The 25,811-nt window shown below is 37.7% G+C and overlaps 1 protein-coding gene across 2 annotated transcripts in view; it reads left to right on the top strand.

Moving 5' to 3' along the window:
- Positions 1-1,323: 1,323 nt before the first annotated feature.
- Positions 1,324-25,811, top strand: part of LOC150091802 (uncharacterized) — a 142,014-nt gene continuing 117,526 nt past the window's right edge. For both annotated transcript variants that reach the window (XM_090377043.1, XM_090377034.1), the window contains exon 1: positions 1,324-3,502. In XM_090377043.1, the coding sequence (XP_090233169.1) occupies positions 2,194-3,502 (1,309 nt within the window). In that variant the 5' untranslated portion in view covers positions 1,324-2,193. The remainder of the gene's footprint in view (positions 3,503-25,811) is intronic.

The raw sequence follows: 25,811 nt of genomic DNA, 5'->3' as shown, positions 1-25,811 counted from the left end.
ATAAAAACTTGCACAGTTTTTTTTCCCTTGTGACCATCCGAATTAAATAGTGAGTCATCAACAGTCTCCTGGTTTGAAAGGGAGGTGGCAGAGTTAAAAGAACCAAGATATAACAATCATCTTCTTTAGCTACTCATATTAAGAAAAACCAATCCTGTAGTGGTTATGATGTATTGCATAATCTTCTAACCTGCTATTAAAATGCCACAGAGAAAAACGCTTGAAATTTTGGGTCTTTAAGCTAAAGTTGTCTTTCTTCACCATCTTCTTCGTGGGGTACATAACCAGGATAGTCCAATGTAAAGCCATTCCATTTTACTGTCTCCAACAACAAAGCTTCGGATGAAAACGAAACATAAACCACTTTATGATGAATTGGACGCTTTCCATCATACTCTGTTAAGCTTGGAGCCATAAAGGATTTAAGAGAAGCATATTGCAGAGCACTAACTGTTTTTAACAATAAACAGCGAAAGGTTACAGGTTAAGAGGTCATAACATTTCTGCTTCTAGTTCATATTAAATTTCAGAAATGCGTGAAAGATTCGCTTGCAAATTTATGACTTTAATCTTTTCATCTAATAAACAGGAAATTTTTAATATTCCTTTATCAAAACACCATAATTCTAATTTCAGTAAAATACGTATAATCATTTTAATAATATATTATTTATTTAATGAACTACATCGAATAAGCTTTGAAAAGAAAACAGAGGAAAATAAAAAGCGAATTTAGTTTTAATTTGCCCCTGCAAGTCTACCTTCCCGGCATTACACCATTGTTTGCTAAGAAGCAACATTTACAGGCTTTATTGTAAACTTTGCTGGATTTATTCGATTCTTACTCTAATTAAAATGAATAAAAATACTTTGCAGAAGCGTCCTGGTAGTTTATTAACTTTCATAATATCCCAGAAAATTAATCCATTTTTCCATTTATATAATTTTCTTTTCTTAAATAACCAACTTGTCTAAGTTGTACTACTTTAAAAAACTATATTAAGTTTGCTTTTAGGAGAAATATTTCATACAGCAGATAAGTTTGATTTATTTATAAAATAATTCGGAATGTTTACCACAAAACTCTCTTATGATTAATGTTTTTATCTCTGCTTCACTTACGACTGAGAATTTTTATGACTTTTTTGTTACAATGGATTGCTATGCAGAAATCCAATACCGTTGCACATTCTCTCTCTCTCTCTCTTCTCACTGCTCCTCCCCCCTCCTCTTTCGAGAATGAGACAGCCCCGGTGGCCCGCGGTTCGCGCAACTCTCTACACGCGGTGGCTTGCTGTCATTTTCTGGTAAAGTGTGCTACATTCTGTGCAGTTGGTGATGAGATGTGGCTACGGATGAAGGTTGTGATATCACCTATTGTGAAGTCGGCATCGTGCGACCCGAAAATTCGCCGTAGTTTTGTGTTCGCGTCCGTCTATTTATTACTTTGGCGAATGAATGCCGAGTGGAGGTATTTGATGATCGACACTTCGTTACTATGTACCTGTCTGTGAGAAATGTCTTCCACTGCTCCTCTCCTACCTAGCTGATTGTCTCCGCTTCTTACTACTAATCAACGGGAGACTGACGGGGCTCCCCCCTCTTAAGTTTACATCTCGGCCACCATCTTTAGCCTCCAGGAGGGAATTGGGAACAAGAGTATCTTTCTCCCCCCCCCATCCTCCAAAGTTGCCGTGGAGGTGAAGAGTTCTCCAGATAGTCGGTGATAGAAGATGCTGAAGCTTCGATCGGGTAGTCGTCGACAACTGGCGATTTGTGCACGTGGTCCAGCGCCATCCCATCCCAGCGGTAGTGTTTGTAGCTCAGCGGGATACAAGGAAACTTCACAAACGTAGGGTTCATCGGCGACCTCCGACAGACGTGCTGCACTTAGTAACGGTGGCTAGTGACACCGGTCACGTACTGTAGAAAGGGGGGCAGGAAGATGGGGAGGGCTGCCAATGACGTAACAGCTGCATGACGTGTACAAGCGCCGATGCTAAAAGCCTTCTAGTATTGGCAGGGGTTAGGACTGACTGAAGATGTTTCGGAGTAGTGGATTAGCGAAATCGTGATGGTTAAGCGGAAGTTAGGACTGACGTCCATCACTGTGACCTTCGTGACCTGGGGGTCAAGTGAGGTCATGGTTTCGTGCCTGGCCACTGCAAGGAGAGACTGACACGCACGGACGGAATGAAAAAGATATCGCTGTCCACCACACTGAGAACAGGTAGGGAAGCTAGCAAGATCGTCAAGTATACGCCCTGCTCGAAACAGGACGCCCAGGGGGACGATGATTTGGACGAAATCGCTGTGGTCAGCAACGCAGCACCGGAGAACGTGAAATACGGTACGGGCACGCTCACCGCAAACGGCCCTCGAGTCGTGCCAGGGATCATTACCACAGCGGGTGGCGAGCGTTCCTGCCTCGTAAGCGAAAGACGCGCGGCAAGTAGCGCCAGGATTTATACGTCATCGCCATTGTGTTCAGCACGGCCATCGGAGGAGCTGAAGTCCGGGTCGAGACAGTCCCTCTTAGACGCCGTGAGTCGGAGGGTCCAAGGAGTAGAGCAGAGAGGGAGGGGCAGTGAGCCCCTGGCCTACGTGAACAAGGCTCACGTGGGATCGGATCTCGAGATCTCCCAGAAGACCAGAGAACAGCGAAGAAAGGAAATCAAGAGGGAATTCGAAAAGTGGGAGACTTCTACGGCAGGAAGTGACAAGACCGGATGTAAGTGGACGTTTGTGTTCGATCCTTCCGGACGCCTCTGTTATTACTGGTCCATGGTAGTGAGTGTAGCGTTCCTCTACAATTTCTGGGTCATGATCTACCGCTTCGCCTTCCAGGAGATCACCGAAGACACCTTGATGGCGTGGTTCGCTCTGGACTACTTCGCGGACTTGTTATACGCCGTGGACGTGGGTTTCCACTTCCGTACAGGGTACCTTCACGAAGGTGTGTTGCAGACGGACTCTGTGAAGCTAAGACAGCACTACCTGAACTCCACCATGTTCTACATCGACTGTTTGTGTCTCCTCCCCTTAGACTTTCTGTACCTATCCGTGGGATTCAACTCGATACTCAGGTGCTTCCGTTTGGTGAAGATCTATCGGTTTTGGGCATTTCTAGATCGAACGGAACGACACACAAACTATCCCAATGTGTTTCGGGGCGTCTCCTTGACCCACTACCTCCTGGTCATCTTCCACTGGAACGCCTGTCTTTTTCACATCATCTCTAAAAACGGAGGCTTTGGTTCCAGAGATTGGTTTGGGCCCAAGGATGACGGATGCAGAGATGCTGTGTGCGAGTACCTCCATGCCTTTTACTGGAGTACCCTGGCATTGACCACAATAGGAGGTCTACCTCGGCCTCGTACTAGGGGGGAATATATATTTATTGTGCTGGAGCTTGTGTTTGGATTATTTCTTTTTGCTGCCGTGCTGGGACATGTGGCAAACATCGTCACCAATGTGAGTGCGGCTAGAAAGGAATTTCAAGGTAAGTGCTTACACATAAAGTCTTTGGTACCAGAAGAAAAAAGTACATGTAGTGGATATTAATTCTACCAGGCGATTATTATTATTATGTGGCTTTGACCTAGATTATAACATTTTAAGGGAAGCTTTATTAACACTATTAAGGGAAGATGAACCCTTGAAAAGTTTTTATTGTGAAAAACATTAGATAATTACGTACAGTAGTGAACCAAGAAATTTTACCAAGATTAATGTACAGAACAAACAAAACAGAATTGCGAACTAGTATAAGGTGTTAAAAGATAAAGTAATCCATTTCCCCAATTATTTTCTGGTACTTAATGAGACAGAGTTAAGTACACCAGAAGTTATCAAAGAGACACGAAAGAGTTTATGCTCAAATTGGAGAATGACTATTGGTTTTCTGTTGAACAATCCGGTCATTTTAAAAAGTTTAAATTAAGTAGTGTTAGTGATTGGTATTGAAAGCACAGGACACGCTTCATAAGAGATAAAATATCGCTAAGGCATCACTGACCCACTACCAGTTTGTTCGACACCCTGCACAGTCTGGATGAATGCCTCGTTGCTTTCCATGTGAACCCAGTGCTTGGCATCATCAGAAAACAGGAAAAAATTTGGATTCATAAAACTACATCGCCCTCGTAGGTAGCACAGTTGGTAGTATCGCCGTCCTCCTCACCCGTTAAGACCTGAGTTCGAGTCCTGTCGATGATAGAGGAAATTTTATGGGCTTTTTCACGACGCGGCTGAGTTAGTCGGTCTCGAGAAAAGGTGGTGTGGTTTTTTCTCCCGAAAACTCGGGTTTTCCGCTCAGCAAACAGAAAATCAACCACCTCAGAACACACGCAATTTACAGAAAATATACAAGGAGCATGGTCTTAGTCGCTGATGCTCCTAAAATTCTACATCAACGTCAAGACCACTCACAGCTTTTCAATCATACAGTGCAGTTTTGTCTTTTGGCCCATATTAGTCGGGCTTTTTATGTAGAGTTGTTAACATTTTCCTTTATCGTGGGATCCTACTCCAGCTATTTGTGCCCTCTCTAACTTGATGGAAAGATGAGAGGCAGAAAAGGTTGCCTCTTCAGTCATAGTTGGTATACTTGTATATAGAGAAAACGGGGTAACCGTTTATGCTATAATTTTAGTACTCTAAGCGAACAAGTGTAGAAGATACGTGTGTTAAATTTGTAAAAACTTGAATAATTATATACTCACTGGGCAAAAAATTAGAACGTTTATTTAATATCTTCTAGAGCCACCTTTTGCACGAATTACAAGCCGTATATGTCATAGCGTGGATTATAATAGGTGTCAGAGGGAATCTAACTCGAGATTTGACCATTCTTCTATCAGTATATTTGTCAGTTGTATGTACTAGGAATGCGAAGTACTAGGTATGTACTAGGTCTGTAGAGGAATGCGAAGCCAAACTGACCTTTGCAACATATCCTAGACATTCTCCATCCAGCCGCTTGAGTGGTGGACAGGAGACAGTTTGTAAGCATGACTTCATGAGGTTCAAGCCACACTTTCACCCTACCATTGGTGCATAAAAATGTAAATCGGGACTTGTCAGACCACTTGATCTTTTTCCCACAGTTCCACAATCCAGTGTTGGCATTGGCGGTATCATTCCAGTCGAATCTTTCGATGTTTACTGAATTAAAGTTTATTTTGTATAGGTACACGACTACCAAATCCCCGATTCTTCAACTTTTTCGGTTTGAAATAGGTCTTTCTTTGCCTAAATTCAATTTTCCACTCATTTTCTGCACACTGGACCTTCTATTCTGACGTACTATTTGCTTTAAATTCCTGGGGTCTCGTTTTTGGATTACCGACTTTCTGCCATATTTCTTCTTTTAGAGCTGTATTCGTTTTTCGTCTTCCACTCATTGGGAAATTTTTGACGCACTCGCTGCATAATAAGAGTCCTCGGCGAGCGTTCATAGTTTTTCCCTTTCGGAAACTTCAATTTTCATCTCATAAACTTTGGGCGTAAATTAGAGAAAAGTCGAGCATTTCGAAATAACCAAATTTGTGATTGTTTATAATAAGCAACAACAGAGATAGCTTACTCTAAACTCTAGTTACTGTAGTTTCATACAATAAACGCCAAGAAAAGTAAAATCACGAGGCATCAATATATTGTATTTTTAAATAGAGCGAATGTCGAAAGAACGGTTTCAATTATATTCTCCTCAACAGCTATATTCTCTTCTGTGCACCATTTACAATTTCGATTCCTCTTTTCTTTTTAATTTTAATGATTACTGTATTTTTAGTCCGCTGCAATTTATAATACAAAATTTCTGTATTTATGTACTCTACTTATTTTATGATTGTATGTTGCTGCTTTTTTTAAGACGTATAAATGCTCTGAGTGCATTAATGCTGGCCATTAATGGTAGAATATGTGAGGTTCGCTTCTAACAGAATGGGACAGATGTTTCTTCATTTTTTTTCCTGCTTGGACTATTAGTCGTAAACACATTTAATTCCACATAGAGTGCTGAAAGGAGATCTGCCCTACATAAGTGAATTATTTCTAATTTAAAATTGATAACAAACTTATTTGTTTCCCCCCTCCCTCTGTGGCCGAGTTAATCGGTCTCAGATAAGAGCAGCGTAATTTTTTTCTTATGAGAAAGATTAGAGGCAAACAGTCCATATAATACATACAATTTACAAGCAGTATACATTGAAGGTGTAATAGACTCGGCTCAAATTCAAAACACCCCAGCCCAGCTCAACCACACAAAACTCTTTTTTGGGTATTTCCCACTTCCTCGTGGGTAGCCCAGTTGGTAGAATCGCGTCCTCCCCATACTGTGTGGAAAAGATGAGTTCGAGTCCTGTCGATGACGGGAGGAATTTTTAAGGGCCTTTTTTTTCACAACGTAGCTGAGTTAGTCGGTCTCAGGCGAGGGGTAGACCGGTTTTTTCTCCAGTAAACTCTGTTTTTTTTCGTCTAGCAAAACAGAAAATCGACCACAGAATACACACACAGTATACACGGAGCAATATGGCCTTAGTCGCTGATGCCCCTTAAATCCTACTACAACAATTTCCACTTAATTAACTTTGAAAACTGCATTAATATTATACACATATGTAATACTAAAGATAAATTTATCTGTCTGGCTATTGTTCTGGCTGTTTAAAGAACAAATAATTATCTAAATAATCTCTCATCCGTTACAAAAGAACACTTCGAACTCTCTAACGTTGCCAAGAATAATGATGATGTTGAAGAGGAGGAATAGATGGAAAGAAATTTACTCGTAGCGGATTCAAACCTCAATATTTCAGACCTCGTAACGTCTTCGAGTTTACAATGTTGTAGACAACAGAAAGGAAGTTTCTGATAATATTTCGACACTAAAAAAAAAGAATCACAAAATGGAGATTAATAAAATTTCTACAGTATTAGGGCAGAACTTTGTGTACAGTGAAAAACTGTCACATTCCTTCACTTTTCTCTTGCAGCAAAACCAACAACAACAACAAAAAATTCTTCACCTTGCTTTTAGGACGAAAGTTCAGAAATGCGATTGAAGTAGAGGAAAATAAATTGTGTGGTGACGCGATGTAGGAGAGATATGACAGAATACGTGTTTGTAATAAGGAACAGGTATCATTAATGCAATTGTAATTAACTTAAGGACCTCGTGGGTAGCACAATTGGAAGGGATCGCCCTCCTCCTCACATCGAGTGGAAAACACCTCAGTTCGAGTCTCGTCGATGACGGAAGGAATTTTTTTAAGGGCATTTTTCACAACGTGGCTGAGTTAGTCGGTCTCAGGTGAGGGAAGAATGGTTTCTTCTCCTGGACACTCGAATTTTTCTTCCAGAAAACAGAAAATCGGCTTCAGAACACACGCATTTTACAGATAATACACACAGAGCAATATAGCCTTTGTTGCTGATGCTCCTAAAACCCTACTTCTACAACAAATACTCCTACAATTATTAAGTATTTTAAATTGGTTAGACTTTTAAAAATTGTAACCCACTGCTTGTATGATGTCTTGTGCTATCTTGGGGCTATTCACGGGATAAAATGGGAAACCCTGCTTGAAAATTAACATGAAATGATCTATTAAACTATGGCTTCTAAAAGGGCAGCATTGTCCAGATATGGGACAGTGATGCTCTTCTAAATTTTCCATAATGGATAAAGATAGAGCATCAGTTTAAAGAAAAACTGAAAATGTTAAACGAAATTTATTAAAAGATTTTATAGTAATATTTTGATGTCTAAATAGCCATTAGAAAATATTACAGATTACATTTGTTTCTTAATATATTGTTCCCCTCCTGTTCTCTCTCATATACTCTATACAGTTCATATTGTTCCCCTCCTGTTCTGTCTTATATACTCAATACAATATTCGACAAAGATTGTAAAATCTTCATGAAACCACTCTATAAAACAGCACAGTATCCAATCACATTTTAAATTTGTCTCGAAATAGCTTATATTTCATTCTTTGCATACATGGATGATATACTTTTTTTTTTTTTTTCAATATAGATTGGTGATGTCTAGATACATCCTGTAGAATATATACCATTCTTTTCTTGTTTGAGTTTAGGTAGAGGTGATATTTTCGTTAAACGTTTTGTTAAAATCTACGTATTGTGATGCTTAAAATTCATAAGCGATTCTACTGCTGAGGTTTATGGTCTCAGCCATTTTTTCATCTTGAAATTGCACAGGAATGAACTGATTAGAGGAGGCATCCATATTTTGTTCAGCAGAGTTTATTTCGATAATGCATGTGTCAGTCCCGTCGATGACGTGAGGAACTGTTACGGGTCTTTTCCACAACGTGGCTGAGTTAGTCGGTCTCAGGCGAGGATAAGATGGTTTTTTCTCCCGAAACTTGGGTTTTTCGTCCGGCAAACAGAAATTCGACCACAGAACACACACAATTTACAGACAAATGGTCTTAGTTGTTGATGCTCCTGAAACCCTACCACTACTACTGCTGCATGTGTCAGTTGCAAATACAACTTCTGAGATGCAATCTGATTGAGGCCGATAATGAAACATTCCTTTTCTTTGGAAAGATATATCATGGTATAGCAGTAGTACTGCCCCCAAGCTTCTCCCATTAATCAACCAAATTGCTAATACTTTTTTCTTCCTTTTGTTGGCCACAAACCATTTATTGTTAACATCGTTTAAAAATTCCTCTCAGATGCCAAAAAATGCTTCACCCAGAGGCAACAAATATTTTTTAATGTTATAGGGTAGAAAAGTGGATTATAATATCATTTTCACAGTTGCATAAGACACATCCCTTACCTGTGCGGAATGTTCGGTCATCAAGAATTAAAAGAACTTTCCAGGTGGTTCACGGAAAGATATTGTGTTCTTTTAACCATTTAAAAAATAAATTTCAATTTGTATATGAAATGATTTATATCAATTCTCCTCTGCAGACATCCCTTAAAATCCTTGTTTTTTGTTGATCCCTTTCATAGTCACAAAACATTAACGCTTCACAGCCTTAGTTGCGTTGCTTTGGTGTTTAATACAACCCACTTGTAAATCACTTAATCACTTGTAAACTTGACTCTTAAATATTAAAAATACAATCTAGTTTATAAAATTCATCATTTTCGGTCATTCATCTTAAAAGTTATGTAGTGGAGAATGAAACAGAACTGGGGCAACTGTACAGTCAGTCATGGAGTTTTCTGAGCAGTGCAGAGAGGTACCAGAACAGCTCATGGGGTTTTGTCAATGATATGCAGGAATTTCGCCAGCAAGGACAAGGAGATGATTATCCCGCTATAATAAGCAATGGTTAGCCAACGTCTTGAGTACTGCATACAGGTCTGGAGTCTTCATTTTAGGAAGGATGAGAATCTGTTGGAACAGATGCAGAAACGAGCAACGAGATTATGAACAAAAGAGTGGTATTAGCAAAAAAGACAGTTCTGGAACTTCTTCAGTTCCAAGCACCTGCGAGGAAGTCTAATTGAGGTGTCCAAGGCTTTAAATTAATTGGGTAGGCTAAATGCTGATGGAATCCTTCCTCTTGTTTAGACTATACACATGAGGGGGTATAAATTCAAACTGAGGAAGGATGGCTGCTGGATAGATGTGCAGAAATTTGCTTTCAGCGGGTAGTTTGAATAACTTTAAGAAAGAACTAGAGAAATTCTTAGAAGGGAAGAACAGGTGACGTGGGAATTTTTTTGGTTGATGTATAAGAAAAATATTTGGCAACATCTGACAAATTCTTGCTTGAGGACTTGCCATACTCGGACCCTCGGATACCTTCACGGTCAGTTCTGGATATCTTAAAAGGACCTAGAGCCACCATATCCAGATTTTTTTCTTTTTAATTCGAATTTGTACAACGAATTATAGTAAAAATACGAAAGATGGACACGTGATATAGAATCACGTGTCCATCTTGAACATATTTGTATATCAATACATATATATATTAATTTAAACGTTTAAACTACATTAATCACGAAACTAAAACTTTTTGCTTGGTCAAAACTTTTACAAAACTTGGTAAAACTTTTGCGTGGCTAAAAATATGCTCAAGGTAGATAAGTGATTCCATACTCATTTCCAAAACTCCGAACAAACTTCCATCGTTAACTTTAAAAAAAATCTACTTTCTATACATGTAAGCTCTTCAGGTTAAAACATTGCTTTAAATTTATTTATTTATTTTCTTTATTTATTTCTTTAAATAAGAAATATGTATTGTACTTTTTCGCTTAATTTAGAAGCCCTTAATAGTTTTGTTTCTATTTTATTTTACCAACAAATTTTTTCTAAAATATTAAGAACAGCCAAAACAGTACGAATACTCCAATGTAAGGTGGCCAGAAGATTCAATTTTAATATGATCGTCAAGTTTTTTAGGCACATCAGCGATTTAGACCATATTGTCCCATATATATTATGTCTGTAAATTGTATGTGTTCTGTGGTCTATTTGCCTGTCTATTGGACGAGAAACCGAGTTTACGAAAAAAAAAAAAAAAAAAAAAAAGACATGCAACCCTCGCTTGAGAGCGACCAACTGTGCCACGTTGTGAAAACACAATCAAAAAATCTTGTGTTGTGGCATTCTTGTGTGTGTTGTGACACATTACTCCTATCACCAGCATTCCAATTACCAGCCAGTTGCGCCACAGTCGCCTTTCTGTTGCCACGTACCATCCGGGAGAGCCTTCGCTCACCTCGAGCATCGATCAGCCATGGTCATCCAACATCTCGCCGGCGGTTCGTGGGTTTTCCCTCCTCGGACCACTTTCGGTAGGTACTAACCACGGCTAACCGTGAGCATTCCACCAGCCGTGCAGTATCGAATATGCTCTGACCCAGTCGTCTGGCCATTACAATTTGGCCTTTGTCAAACTCGCTTAAGTCCGCTGCTTTTCCCATCTGAAGAACAAGAGTAACACTAATTAATGGAGCTTAGTATCAGGTGTTTTTTATACCGTGTTCCGACCCGCGCACGCCCCGTAGTTCACCTGCAGTTGCTTCGATTTGCATAACGACTCGCTGGTCATAATGTTTTGGCTCATCGGTGTAAATTGATTTAAACTTCCAATCCATATTAGACAGACTTCTGCTAACGCTGTCTCTAAAAACTTCATGTGTTAACGCAGATGCAAAAGATTTATTTAGTTTGTCAGAAAACTGAACAGGATTATCAATAATTATTCCATTTATATCCAGTGGACCAATGTGATTCAAATCTTTCCTTTAGCAATGAATTCTTTGCGTTCTTAGCCAAAGAGTTCTCAAAATATGCTTTAGCTTGCTAACCTCCTTTGTGAAGTGAAGTATCTATATCCTTTCATAATTAATATACCTCATGTACTTTTGTTCTCTGCCAGAGTCTCATTAGTCTCCCACATCAATATGTCCTGATCGCTGCCACCTAGTGGTTATTTTATTTGCAATTCTTAATGAATTAAGAGTCACTGCTGATAATCATATCAAGAGTATTGCTTTCTTTCGTTTCCTGTCTAACATGCTGGTGTAGAAAACAGGCATCCAATAAATCTATAAACGCCTTGACACTGTGACAAATTAGAAGTTCCAGTCAGTTGTCTGGAAAGTTAAAACCCATTATTAAGATATTCTGATTTACTGGCCCACTCTATTTCTCTGTACAGTTGTTCGTTGTGCTCATCAGGGTCATTAGGTCTCTCATTTTCGTTTTCCCAGTGCTTATGTCACACCAAACGGACTCAACATTGCAATGGCCATCCACATCAACTGGGTGTGAGAATCTAATCAACCTTAGATTCTGTTGTGCTTCTTAAAACGCTCAAATAGTTTGCTGATTTAGCCAGATGTTACATATCCATCACAATTACTATATTCTGTGTAGATGCTGCTGTTGTTGTAGGCTTTTAGGAGCATCAGCGACCAAGGCCATATTGCTCACGTACTCGAACTCAAGTCTTTTCCACCTGGTGTGGGGAGGACGGCAATCCTACCAACTGGGCCTGTGTATATGCAGGAGAATTATTATTATAACAACATCTGACACACGATCAATAATAATTGCAGTCTTTGTATTATTAATGATTCTTTTTAGGCAGTGGTATTAATGAATTAAACAAGTTGGTATTTTTATGTTTATTATTACTTTGTTACTTCACTCTGCTTAGTAATAAACCTTGTGTACTGCATCTTAATTACCAGGAATACATCTCGAAACTTAATATTGTTTTTCAGGTATTACTATTTGAGTTTTTCCAATTTCGTGTAACATTATTTTGCAAACAATCGATAGTGTAGTGCACCAGACAAACATTCCAGACAGAAGAGAAGGATTCTTTTTCCCTCCCCCTCACTCTTGAATAATTTATACTCCTAGTGTATAATCTTCAAAGTACGAGGTCACAAAGGAGAATGGGAATATAAAAAAAATTACAGACCTCCCGGGAATTAAATATTTATTCTTGCTATAGCGCTTATCTTATTTAATCCACTTTGCATCAGAGACTGCATCACTTCTGATGCAAAACGAATATTTCCTCGTGATAAATTTCCTTACTAAGTCATAATATACAAAAATTTTGCTAATTACTTGACTATGTATTTATCTTAGTGAAAGCGGCTTTTTGCGTCTATTCAGCCACATCCTACGAGGTACTAATGGAGCTCATACGATCAAAGTAACACTGTAAGCTTTATCTTTATCTTCTGCTCATGAAGACAAAGACTATGAAGCAATCACAATTTATATGCAAAAAACACATCTGACAGCAGTCCTTAGTATTCCACGATGTTAATTTTGTTGTAAATTCGAACTCATAGAATTGTCGCTTTCATTGCTGTCGTTAACTTGCCTCTGATGAAGAGAGAGTAACAAAAGTCACAAAACGTAGACTATTCTGTACCATTAACTCAGAATAAATTCATATTGTTTATAATGTGATATTATATCATAATATTTCCTTAAAATTCATGAATTTTTCTATTAATTTAAGCTGTCTTGCCAATACATAACGCTACAAGCCTTTGCTAACACTAAAGTCGTTTTGAAAGATGAGAGAGGTTCTTCTTACGAAGTAATTCATCTTGCCTTCATCTTCTTCAAATAGTTTCCTTTTCCTTTTTTTCGATTGGGTGGTCTTTTTGAGATTACCTTCCCTTTCAGCAAATATATTTGCGCTCAATAAGAAGTTATCAAATATTAAAAAAAAACTTGATAACTTTAACAACTGTTAACAAAAAAAAAAAAAAGATCTGATTTCCTACGGAAGAAAATAACTTTTATGGGTTTCTTTCACATCGTCACAGAGGTAGTCTATCTATCGAATTAACACTATTCTTTTTGAAAAATCGGACACATTCAGCCTCATCCACTGCTTTACTCTTCGCATTTCCTTTTGTCATAACTTAACCAACCACCAAGAATTTCTGTGTAGTCAGTTTCGACCCAGATTTTGTTAAAGATTTCTTTAGGTTCCATAGGATTAAGTGCATGATGGCTATTGTGTTCAGTGTTGTGTGATCCTGGTAATTATTTGGTTTAAATACCTCAAGGACCAAAGTAGGACTCCAAACTCTATTAAGGCACTTGGTCTCCAGGTGAATCCTTACGAAAATGAAGAAATTGTTAATCAAATGTTACAGATAAACGTTTATATCTATTTCTGTCTTTTACTGTCTTTATCATCTATTCTCGTTCCATCTAGACCAGTGTAATTAATCCGAAAGTCATATTAGCACGAATACCAAATCTCCAAACTGTCTGAAGGGTTGTAGGGCGATTTCTATAGGCTGCTCAGATTACCATGTGACCCATAACAAAATAATTGATCACTGTTTCACCTACAGACCGTCATATCTCCAAAATGTCATCAGTGTAAAATTCATCATCACTAACCTGCTTCATTTTTTTTATAAATGCATTTAGCAATAAAATCAACTGAATGCAATATTTTGTTCTAAAATAAGATTTCAAAACTGTTAAAAAGTATTCTAAAAATAATAATTTGTTTTAGAAGCAGGCTTTCAAACTGTAATTTTTTACAAATTGGTTCCGCAAAAAAAAAATTTTTTTTTCGATGGGACAAAATCAATGAAAAAGTTTGGTGAAACTCAAGCAGTTTCTTTTGACATTTCAAAGACTTTTGATCATGTTTCGCATAACGATCTAAATTTCTAAATAAGCTCCCATCTCATGGATTGTAGACAGTTTCTTTTTTTTGTAATTGGGTATCCAGTTTTCTCTTTGACCGCTCACTGCGGGTGATGGTAGATAGCTCTCTGTCTACTAACTTCTCACTAATGCCGTTTTTCTGCAAGGTTCAGTTCTTTCTCCCACTCTTTTCCTCTTATATATTAATGACTTATTCTGACTGAAAATGCTATTCATAGTTTTGCTGATGATAACACATTTCATTTCACCTTTCAGTTTAAGAAACCTTGCCCTGCATAAGCAGCTTCATCTCGAATATTCACCACCAATTCCTTAAATACTGATCTCCAGGTCCAGTAGGGCAAAGCTAACTTAGTTGATTTCAATCCTTCTAAAACTCAGTCCTGCCTTATATCTCGCAAAAATAAGGATTCTTCTCTGTTCCTATGCTTATCTTCGATGATTAGGGATTATCCTGACTTCTATCCTAAGCTCATCACAAGTATTGCTTCCTCTCCATCTAAAAAACTGGGTTTTCTCTTTCGCTCTTGGCGTTACTTTTCTTCCAAACAGCTGTCCACTCTGTATAATTCACAAATCCGCCCTACCATGGAATATTGTTCCCAGATGTGGGAACAGTATTCCACACTTGAGCAATATTGCACTTGAAATTGAAAGATTACACCTACACAAAGTACACAAAACAGACATGTTTTCTTTTCCAGGTTTTATAACACTGTACACAGAAAATCTTGCGTATGTCTTCTGAAATTTTACCTCGAATTTCTTTGGAATTTTTTTTATTAAAGATCATTGTTAATTACTTATTCTTTAAGAATAAGCAGAAATTCGGATAATAATTAAAAACATTGCAAAAATATTTACTATTTTTTTTTTGCGAAGACGTCAATGGAAAAACGATTCTAGGACGGTGAGAAGGAAAAGGGATCAAAAAGATGGATCCTCCATCATAAATCTATAGAATTGGCAGCAATATGAAATGTAAGATTATATGAACACACTTGTAATGGAAATGCTACTAAGGTATGAATATGATCTATTAAACTGATGAATAAATAAATAAAGATAATATGAGTTTCATGCGCAGAATATCTACGTCTTTCTTTCCTTCCATTTTTATTATTATTATTTTTTTTCAATGTCTGTTTATCTGTTGACCGCAGTTTTGGCAATGTTCCATTCATTAATATAAACGCCTATGATGTAATTTTTAAATTCTGCACTCTAGTTAGGAAATATTAATGCTAAGTTAAATGTCACGAGGAAAACTCTAGTATTGTGGTCTTCAGTAGCTTAGGATAAATTTCATCCTTCGATGCACCTATTTTAACAGCGAGTAAGTTCAAAGAAAAATCTAATTTCTTTCTCCATGTCATAAGCAACTAAGATACTACTGTGCAACGAATTCAGTCGAATGGATGAAATTGGCTCTTTAATGTACAGATTTTTCAGTTTTATACATTTCAATAATTGAATAAATATATTTTTTAATTTTCATAAAAAACCATGCTACCCTCGCCTGAGACCAATTAAATCAGCCACTTTGTGAATGTGAAAATGCCCATAAAAACTCCTCGCATTATTGACAGGAATCGAACTCAGGTCATTTCCACCATGCGTTAGGAGGATAGTGATTATACCAACTGTGCTACTCACGAGGAAATAAAACCAGCCAAACTACGCATATAATTCGCGCAATTTATACTAAGTATCCACTTTATTAGGTACACATACCCAATAGTGAGCGGCTCCCCCCTTTTAGCCATCATAACAGCCTGGATTCGTCGTTGCATGGACTCAAGGAATGCGTGCCACAGGGATGCCGGCCCTTGTTTTCTTGTTTGTTTCCCATATTCGTTGCAAGTTGGACGGCTGCGGTACTCCGAAGGGTTCGTACCATCTCATCTCACTAGTGCTTAATTGGATTGAATCGCAAATGTAAGGCTTTATGCTGTTGTGATTAATAAAAAAAAGATGCGGTGTCTGGAAAAGACCACCGCAGTACGATGAATTCACTCTTATATTCCTGGAATATCCTGTCCTTGTGCTATGGCGCATTATCCTGTTGGAAGAACCCATTTCAGATGGATACATTTCAACTATGAAGGGATGCATTTGATCGTAAATATTTACGATCACTATGGGAATTGTATGACTTCCTTACATAAAGGAATGACTTCCCTATCTCTACACTGCATAAGGTAAGACCGCATTTGGAATGCTGTGTCCAAGTATGGAGCCTTCATCTGAAAAAAAAGACATTTAGCTTCTTGAGAAGATCCAAAGACGGGTAATTCTCATGGTGACATTGGCAAAAGGACGACCGTCAGCCTCTGTTGGCCTCTTGCATTAACGAGATTTTTCCGACCACAGGATCTTCGTTGTCTGGATTTAATGGTTATTGGACCGAATACAGTCGAGACATAGTCACACGTGAAAATTCCAGCAGAGTAGCAGTTTCAGAAATACTCATACCATCGCAGACTACCATTCCACGTTCAAAGTCACTTAAATCTCTCGTCTTGCCCATTTCACCTGCTTTATATTGGATGGTATGTATACATGATGCTGTTACTTACTCCATTTCATGAAAAGGGTAGATGGACCTAATAAAGTGCCACTCAGTGTAATGGCGGTAAACATCTTGGAATGGAAACCCATCGGATACAAAGAAAACACTTCACCCTTCGAACTACATTTTCCCTTAGCATCTACCTCGCTAATGTAATATTTTCTTAAGGAGCTAACAAAAGTTGCACCTTGATTTGAAAAAAACGTACCTTGCTATTTCTGCTTGTTTCTGTTGAAGAGATGGAAAAGTTTTTTTGAGAAATAAATGCATCCTTTGTTGATAACAGATTCTTGAGTGTCTGCTATTTGCATTTATTTTTGTGTAACCATGGCAACGTGTAGGCTTGTGCGATAAAACAGTGGTATAAGATAGATTTTTATTATAAAACTGCGTTAACCCAGCGAGTTGGCGTTGTATTATGCACATGGAGACTGGCGCCCTCAAGGCCACGTTCAATCGTGGCCACATGGACAAGGACATGATCATTATGTTCTACAAATTAAATTCAGTTAGACAATAATTTTTACTCCTCATCCTGGTCAAATATTGTTGTTTGCGCGTACAATTTCAGAAAAAGCAATTCAATCCGCTCCTACACTGTATTCTAACAAAATCGATTGCCATGGAAACCCTTTAGCTGTAGTCTACCATAGCCATTATCAGTGTAAGTCTATAATAACTTATGTCGATAGATAGCGAGAGTTATTTTATTTCTTTATTTTCTGTTTTTCTTATTTAGGACTGTCCTTGATCACGTGGCTAAAGGCGTTTGAGTTTTTTATCCGACTTGCTAAAGATTTTTACATTTCAGGATATAAAATACAGCATGGATAAAACAGTCAAGGAACCGTACTCTCTTATAACAGTCGATAAATGGAGAAAACAACAGGGGGCACTAGTTGTGTCTGCTTTAACATCACTTACCTTTCTTAGCAGACAACGATAATCTTAACTAATGAATTCCATATACAGGAATGATTACACTAGAGACATCGCTGTTTACATGCATGCGAATCAACGAAATTATAGTCCAAGATGATTTTTAATGTGTCCAACCTCATTATAAATACCTCTCGTTATAATGTCCACTACTATTTAGAAGAAATAAAAAATTATCGCAGATGGGATTAATCTGAACTCAAGGTCTTCTTACAAGCAGGGGAATTTATTGGGTTTTTCTGCATGATTTCTACTCTTATTGCAGACATATTACTCTCTAAGGCCTGTTTGTTTTGCTGGTTGTAAAATAGAGTTCGAAAATGCGTGTGGAAAGTTACTTCCGTTCGAACTCAGACCTCTACAAAAGGAAGGCGCTTGTCAAACAGACTGAACTTCGGAAGTATTTAATATTTCATGCTAATAAAAATTCCGTTGGCAGACATGAACCATGTATTGGTACAATGGTGGTTGCCAAGATGGTGATCTCTGGTATTTTCATAATTTTACAATTACAATTCCAGTTGTTTGATGATGGATTCGTGATAGACCTGCGAACGTTTTGAAGCGCTTTAAGTAATTTAGAAACGCGACTTGGTTAGCCTGACTTTAAATTTTATTGTACGTAATTCTTTTTTAATAAATAGGAAATTTTGTATTCTATTTTTCATTTTGAGGGCGCTCGTTTTCTAAACTTATTTGATGCATGCAAATTGCTATTTTTGATTTAAGTAATCGAAGACAGAAAATTCAGTATGTACGCTGATATTTCATGGTATTAAGATTATTGGTATTAAGATAATGGGTATTAAAATTGCAACGATAATTGACTTTTATAAGTAATACCAACACATACTGGCCAAAAAATCAGAAATGTTTTGCAACTGGCGTCAACAGATAGTAAAATATATAGTAAGCAGAGGTAAGAGTTGTCCTATGGTATTAGCGCAAGTTTCTTGGTATCAGCTAAATAATGTACACTTTATTGGGTACTCTTAGTCGACCCAGTCTTGAAGAAGACTGGTGATCTTTCCAATTTTCAGAAAGGTGTTACTGTTGGAGCACGTTGCAGGAGCTACAACTGAGAAAACAAAAGAAATCACTGGTGTGTCGAAAGCAACAATCTCAAAAGTATACAGTGAGTGGAAAATGAAAGGAGACTGCAGCTCTAAAAGAAAGAAATATTGCAAGGAGGTCGCAGGAAATTTAAAACGAATTGTGCGTAAAATCAGGCCTATTACGTACCAATTCTGACGTATGCATCTGAAACTTGGACTATGAGGAAAAAGGATGAAAGCAGAATTCAGGGAGAAGAAATGAGATTTGTGAGGAGCATAGCCGGAAAGACAAGACGTTACAAAATCAGGAATGATGTGATTACGGAGAGAATTCAGGTTGAAAAACTCCAGAATAGGATTGAAAGGTCCTGTTTGAAATGGTTTGGACATGTCAAGAGGATGAAAGAGAAGAAGCCAAGAAGAATGTTTGATTTACAATTAAGGGAAAAAAGACCAAGGGGGAAACCAAGAATGAGATGGCAAGACATGATAAAGACCGATGTCATAAGAGAGGAGGAAACTGGAATGAAATCAACAACAGAGAGGAGTACACGGATAGGGCATGGTAGCGAGGCTTCATTCGTCGACCCGTGGAATAGCGGAACGATGACAGATGATGATGATGATGTGCGTAAAAATAGAGGATCCAGTGTGCAGCAAATGACTGAAAAATTTAATTTAGTCAAAGAAAAATCGATTTCCAACTGAACTATTCCATAAGAAATGTAGACATGTATAGTATCTTATGCAGAACTTTAGTTCTACTCGGTGTGGTCCACTGTGATGATAAAGAACTCTGAAAAAGGCCAAAAAAAGGTATGTAATTTTGTGTTTGTGTAGTGAAAGTGTTGTTGACTTTAGATGTTTCTAGCCATTCAGTAACCAGGAAGGCGACCACCTGGAAAGCCTGCCCAGTGGTCCACACTGGGGGGGGGGGGAGCCACAACTAAGTATGTACCGTAGCTCACTTTAACAATCTCGTATGCCGGTCCTGAAATGAACAATATCCCGGAGGTAGGGCAATACCAGTGGGTGCCAGCCATCCCATAGTTAAGACAGCTCACGATTCAACTACCAGCAAAAAAAAAAAAAATAAAATAATAAAAAATAAGATAAATAAAAAAAAAACGAGAAAGGAGGTTGAAGAAAAAGAAGAATGGAGAAGTTAGACAATAATATAAATAGAAACATGAGTACTTTCAGTCAAAACTACAATTCCACTTGCAGTTTATGAAGATCGTACGTTATTGGTTGATAGAAGTAGTGTCTTCCATAATGGGAAGACCTCAAGAGCAAAGTCTTGCGGTGCTTGACCAGGACCAGTGCTTTTAAATAACATATATATATATATATATATATATATTATTTCCATATATTATTTTCACTGTTCAGCTTACGAATCCTTTAGATTCGTAAGCTGGACAGTGGAATAATATATGGGGAACGTCCTCAGGAGCGTCACAAAAACAAAACTGTGTTGTGGAAAGGTCGAAATAAGAGAGCCTGGAATTGAGCCACGGTCGGAAAGGATTAACAAGTGAGTGAGCTCGGAGTGAACCACTACAAAGTAGACTTACTGAAAACGGATACAGATGGAAAAAACTTATAAGTAGTTCTCCCTTTGGATGAGGAAGACGAAAGTTCTTGCTAAATACAAATTAAAATTTGGAAACAGTGAGATTTTTCTTCTTTAGAATATGCTTCATGGTCAATTAAAATGCCATCAAATTCATAAGAACGACCTTGTCGGATATAATAAGAATATGCTACAGGAGTCCAGATTCCCAGACTTCTCAACTCCTCTGCCATAGGAGTTGAAGAATATGGGATTTCGTGGTCCCAGATTAGTGTCTATACGAATTCATTTCTGTAAAAAATGAAAAATTCAACTGGAGTGGTTCCACCAACACCCAGCCTAAACTGTGAAATAGCGGAATAAGATGATGTGGTTTGACGAGTCTCGGTTTACACCTTTTTTCTGGTTAAAGATTTGGATACAAAAGAACCTTGTTCGCACTTTACTTTCGCTTCTGTAAGTTGCATTTTCTAGGAAATACATGGGAAGAGGAGGTGTTGTTCCAGCAACCAAAAGTAGAGATCATTAATGGATGCCGGCTGGGTAATATGCATCTTCTGACGTTCGGTTTGCAATCCGCGCTATAGTTTTTACTGAAAGAAGTTAGTAGTAGACTAGTACCATAAAGGCGTTAAGGGTAGGCGGTTTTGCTTCTCTGTAAAATGTGTAGGGGTTGAAATTGGAGTGCAAGTTCTGTACATGGAAAAGCGCTCTGGCCCAATGAGGCGTGTTCATAGGCCTGTGGCTGTTCTCAACGCTCCTGACTAAGGGATGGTATGCCAAAAGACGCATGGAGGACGGTAGTTAAAGGGATGTTTATATTTGCACAACCCAAGCACGGTACAAAGTACTATAGGTTCTAATACCTCTCATGTTTGGGGTTTTCATATAAAAAAAAACCCAATATGGAAGGAGTCATACTGATATAGACACGTGCTCACTTTCCGACCTGCCTCTGAGAAGGATCGGCGTGAATCCTTTTATACAAAATAAATGGATAAAATATATAATTTTTTTTCTAAATTTTGCATTCTTCCTTTCTAAGTCGACAAAATTTCTTTTGTTTCCTAACGTGGACCCGTTATGAGGTATATTCTGTTGGTATGGACTGGGCCCGCTCATACCGTTAAAAGGTCATGTTACCTCCGATTAATATCTTTCTGCCGTATTGAACCTACCCTGCAATGGTTCATTTTTACTCGGATTGCGATGGATTTTTTCAAGATTACAACGTGTAGAAACTGTATCTGAATTTGCAGAAAATTCCCAACATTTGGTGCATCTACCTGGCTGCCTGATTCTGAAGATCTGAATCCAATTGAGAATGTCCGGGAAATGTTGGAAAGGGCATACCTCATAACGGATCCACGTTCAGCTTCCCCGTTTTCCATATCCTGATGAAAGAATGGTCAAATATAGAGCTATACACCCTCAGACACCTCGTGGAATCTATGCTACGATTTGAAAAGATGTAATTTGGGCAATAGGTGGCTCTACTAGATAATAAAGGTTTCTAATTTTTTTGGGCAGCGAGTGTATCCTGCTGCGGTGTATTCCATCATATCAACTTTATGCTTATTAGAGGAATTTAATAGAAATTCATTAATTCTGTTAAATAGAATTTGATCATAATTTATATTAAACACAATTTTTCATAAACGATTATACTATTTTCTTCTTTACAATAAGATTATTAGAAGATGAGTAGCTTTTTAAAATTGAAATGGATGAACTTTCCACTTAGCTTGCATGCAATCCTACCATTATTATGATGCGATGTTCCACCTTTTTCTTTTTCTCCAAAGAAGCGAGGACCGTTGTTTCCGGCTCATTCACCTGTGTATCGAAATTTCTTACACGCAATCCCTCTCTGGTTGCAAAATATTTCTCGGTAGTAAGATGTGGGATATGATATTATTTTAACACTTTTCAGGAAGTAAAACCCATTTCATTTTTAACAATAATATTATAACGTAATAAACTTACATTTACAACATTTTTTATCTCAACTCAAACCATTAATAACTCCTTAATGAATTAAATAAAATAAGTGAAAATCATGGAATGTAGAAAAATACACCGAATATATACTGAGTGGCTACTTTATTAGGTACTCCCGTCTATCAACTAGCAACTCCACCTTTATCCCTCAGAACAGCTTGGATCCGATATGACATGGACTCAACGAAGACGAAAGCATACCACAGCAATTACTGGTCCATGTTGGCTCAACAGTTGTTGAAATTGGGTGGCTGCGGTCTCTACCCCAAAGACCTCAATTGAATTGGATGCAATGTAAATTGCTAAATATGAAGAAAATAAATAATACCTACAATGTCTTCTTATATCAAACACGTAAGATAAGAGCTGATGAATCACTGATATCAATGTACATTGACATCAAGGTACATTTTTCAAGGTACACCGCCAATGTACCTTAGAAAACGTAGGTAATATCTGCGCCCCACATGACAGCGTCTAACATGGCTAATGCTGTTAGGTAAGTTCTCCAATATTTTGGCAAGGTAGCGTATGTAGTCGTACAACGACTTGAAGATCTATATTCTTAAATATATACGTGGATCAAATTCAGAAAATTAAAAGAAGAAAAAGTTCCAGTTTTCCAGTTTCTCAAATGAACTTCAAGCTGGGATGATGCTAATTAAAACGGTCTTGTGGTATGTAATGTCCAGAAGAGACACCTAACGTGGTCAATGTATGTGACGCAAAATTTTAAATAAAATTTAAAGTAAAATTTTAAATCCAGGTGGGCGATTCTGCATGAACAGAAATTTGGTGGATTCTCATAAATATTAAATTGTTTCAATGTTTACATGAATTCATGAGGTCGATAATGGTCCCCATTTTGTGTTCAAACATCCAGCATCACTGACTCCAGTTTCCACATCTTATCGAGTTGCGAGCTCACATTTTCGCAAACATTTACATCTACAAACTTAGAATTTTCAACTCATATTAACGTAACAAACATTATGATTGGATATTAGAGATGATGTAACTTGTAATATAGATAAATCCAACTGATGGTGTGATATTTCTGATTCCTTGACATCGGATTAACAACCATCGTAGCTATCCTCATCAGTTCTAAAACTGATTTCTTATAATTGCTTAGGCGATTGGATTCTTAATTTGTCGCTTTTCTTATTCTGATCGGGTAACCGTCTCGGGTAATTTGAAACTTAGTCTGCAGCTGTAGCTAGATGATCGAGTCTGGAAGGTGCATAATATTAGCATAACTAATTAACTAATTACGTAGTCGATAATGTTGGCGTGCGGGAGTTTATTAATGAGGAAACTACGTGCAGGATCCATCAGATAAGGAAGGATACGGATGGTTGTGCTTAATTAACCAAATAATCGGCCTACAAAAACTTGTAACAAACCATTGGCCAAGACTTAAAGGGTGTAGTTTAATAATTAATTGGATTATTAAGGAAATCACAATATTATAGCTTGCCTAATAGAATGAAAAAAGCATGGATTTCCAGTTTGCTGATTTTTAAATAAGAACCAAATTACAATCTCGTTCATTAAGCCATCAACGTACTGAAACCTCAAACACTACCAGGATCCGTAAACTTTTCGGGAGGTTTCTTGCATTTTTTGTTGAAATTAAAAAGTATAAAAAAGTAGTCAAAATGGCAGCTTTTACTCAAATATTTTGAGAAGGAGAAGAGTTTTAAAACATTTTTATTCAGAAATACTTCTTTTATTGGAATATATGATCCTAACAAAAGTCATGGGACACTTCTGCTAAAGAACAAAACGTAGGTTTTAGGAGCATCAGTGACTAAAGCCATATTGCTCCATGTATATTGTCTTTAAATTGCGTATTCCGAGGTGGTTTTCTGTTTGATGAACGAAAAACCATGCTGTCCTCGCTTGAGACCGATTAACTCAGCCACATTGTGAAAAAGGCCCATAAAAATTCCGCACGTCATCGACAGGACTCGAAATCGGGTCATTTCCATCTCGATTATACTAAAATGCGCTATCCACAGGGACATTTATTCAATTATAGGGTTGGCCCATCCTTGGCCACCGTTACTTCCTCAGTGCGTGTAAGATTAATTTTTGATAGAAAACCGGATGTAGTATTGTGCTCCACTCCTACTTTAAAGGGTATGTGAACCCCGCTAATGAAAAAGGGCTATTTCTGCTATGTCCTAATTCAGCATTCCAATTCGTCCTAAAGATGCTTCAGTCGGGTTGAGACCGTTGCTCTGTGCAGGCCATTACAAAGTTCCCATATTATTCTGTTCAAACCACATGTTTTTGACAGACAACGTCAAAAATAGTAAATATTAGTACAATTAGTTTACACAATAGTAAAAGTATTTACTATTTTTACTATTGTGTCACATACAATTTCCTGCCGCCAGAGGGGTATCCCATAACTTCTTGTAAGACACTATACATCCTAGTATAATATGGCCAGTTTGTGGTGCGTTCGTTGCAAAGACGATGAATATCAGAGGTGGTAATCTCCAAGGATTTCACTGTCAGGTTAGAAAAGCAGAAAATTCACGTCCTAGTATAATTGCAAGAGACATTAATTCGCTTCAGGAGAAAGGGCCTGATGCAATGTATGCTTACGACTGATGTGGATAAAACAACAAGAATTGTTGTCATGAAAACCGAGCTTTGTTATGACAGCTTGGAAAGCAGAACGCTGGATAGACAGAAACTAAAAGAAAGTTTTTATGAGTAAATCTACCAAAGAAACTAGCGTTCAACATTGCGGGATAATTTTCACTATAAGAAAATCCATATGTACGTTTTGAGAAAAATTCTTCCTTCTATCCCCAAAAATATTCAAAACAGCTACGAAAATTTCATCTTCGTATACACGCAATGTCAAATATTAGTGACAATCCGCAAGTTGAAATTTATGTTTTTTAATTCAAAGCTGTGAAGAATATATTTAGCATATTCAATGCTTAATTATTGCCCTAGTGGGTAGCACAGTTGGTACGATCGACGTTCTTCCCAAACCGGGTGGAAAATACCTGAGTTCGAGTCACTTCAATGACGTGAGGAATTTTTATGGGCCTTTTCACAAAGTGGCTGAGTTAGTCGGTCTCAAGCGAGGGTAGCATAGTTTTTCTCCCGGAAACCAGGATTTTTCATCCAACAAAACAAAAAATCGACTTCAGAACACAGGCAATTTACAGAGTATACGCGGAGTAACATGGCCTTAATCGCCGATGCTTCTAAAAACTCAACAACAACAGCTTAATTATTGTCCGAAAGTCTAAAAAATACAGTATTTCGTGGTGGTGGCATATAGCAGGTTAGTTTTTGGTTGTAAAATGTCTTCTACCTTCCAAACAAAGATGAAGATTGCTATAATGGAATGTGTGAAATATTTTATGGATATATGTTAACAAGAAACGGGACAGATCAATAAAAATTGCTGAATAATTTTACAGCTCTATCCCTCTAATAAAATACTTTTTAAAGATT

Source organism: Mastigoproctus giganteus, chromosome 1 (genome assembly GCF_048544385.1).
Source record: "Mastigoproctus giganteus isolate SK-2022 chromosome 1, ASM4854438v1, whole genome shotgun sequence".
NCBI classification, from domain to species: domain Eukaryota; kingdom Metazoa; phylum Arthropoda; class Arachnida; order Uropygi; family Thelyphonidae; genus Mastigoproctus; species Mastigoproctus giganteus.
This window is presented reverse-complemented; position numbering and strand designations above follow the sequence as displayed.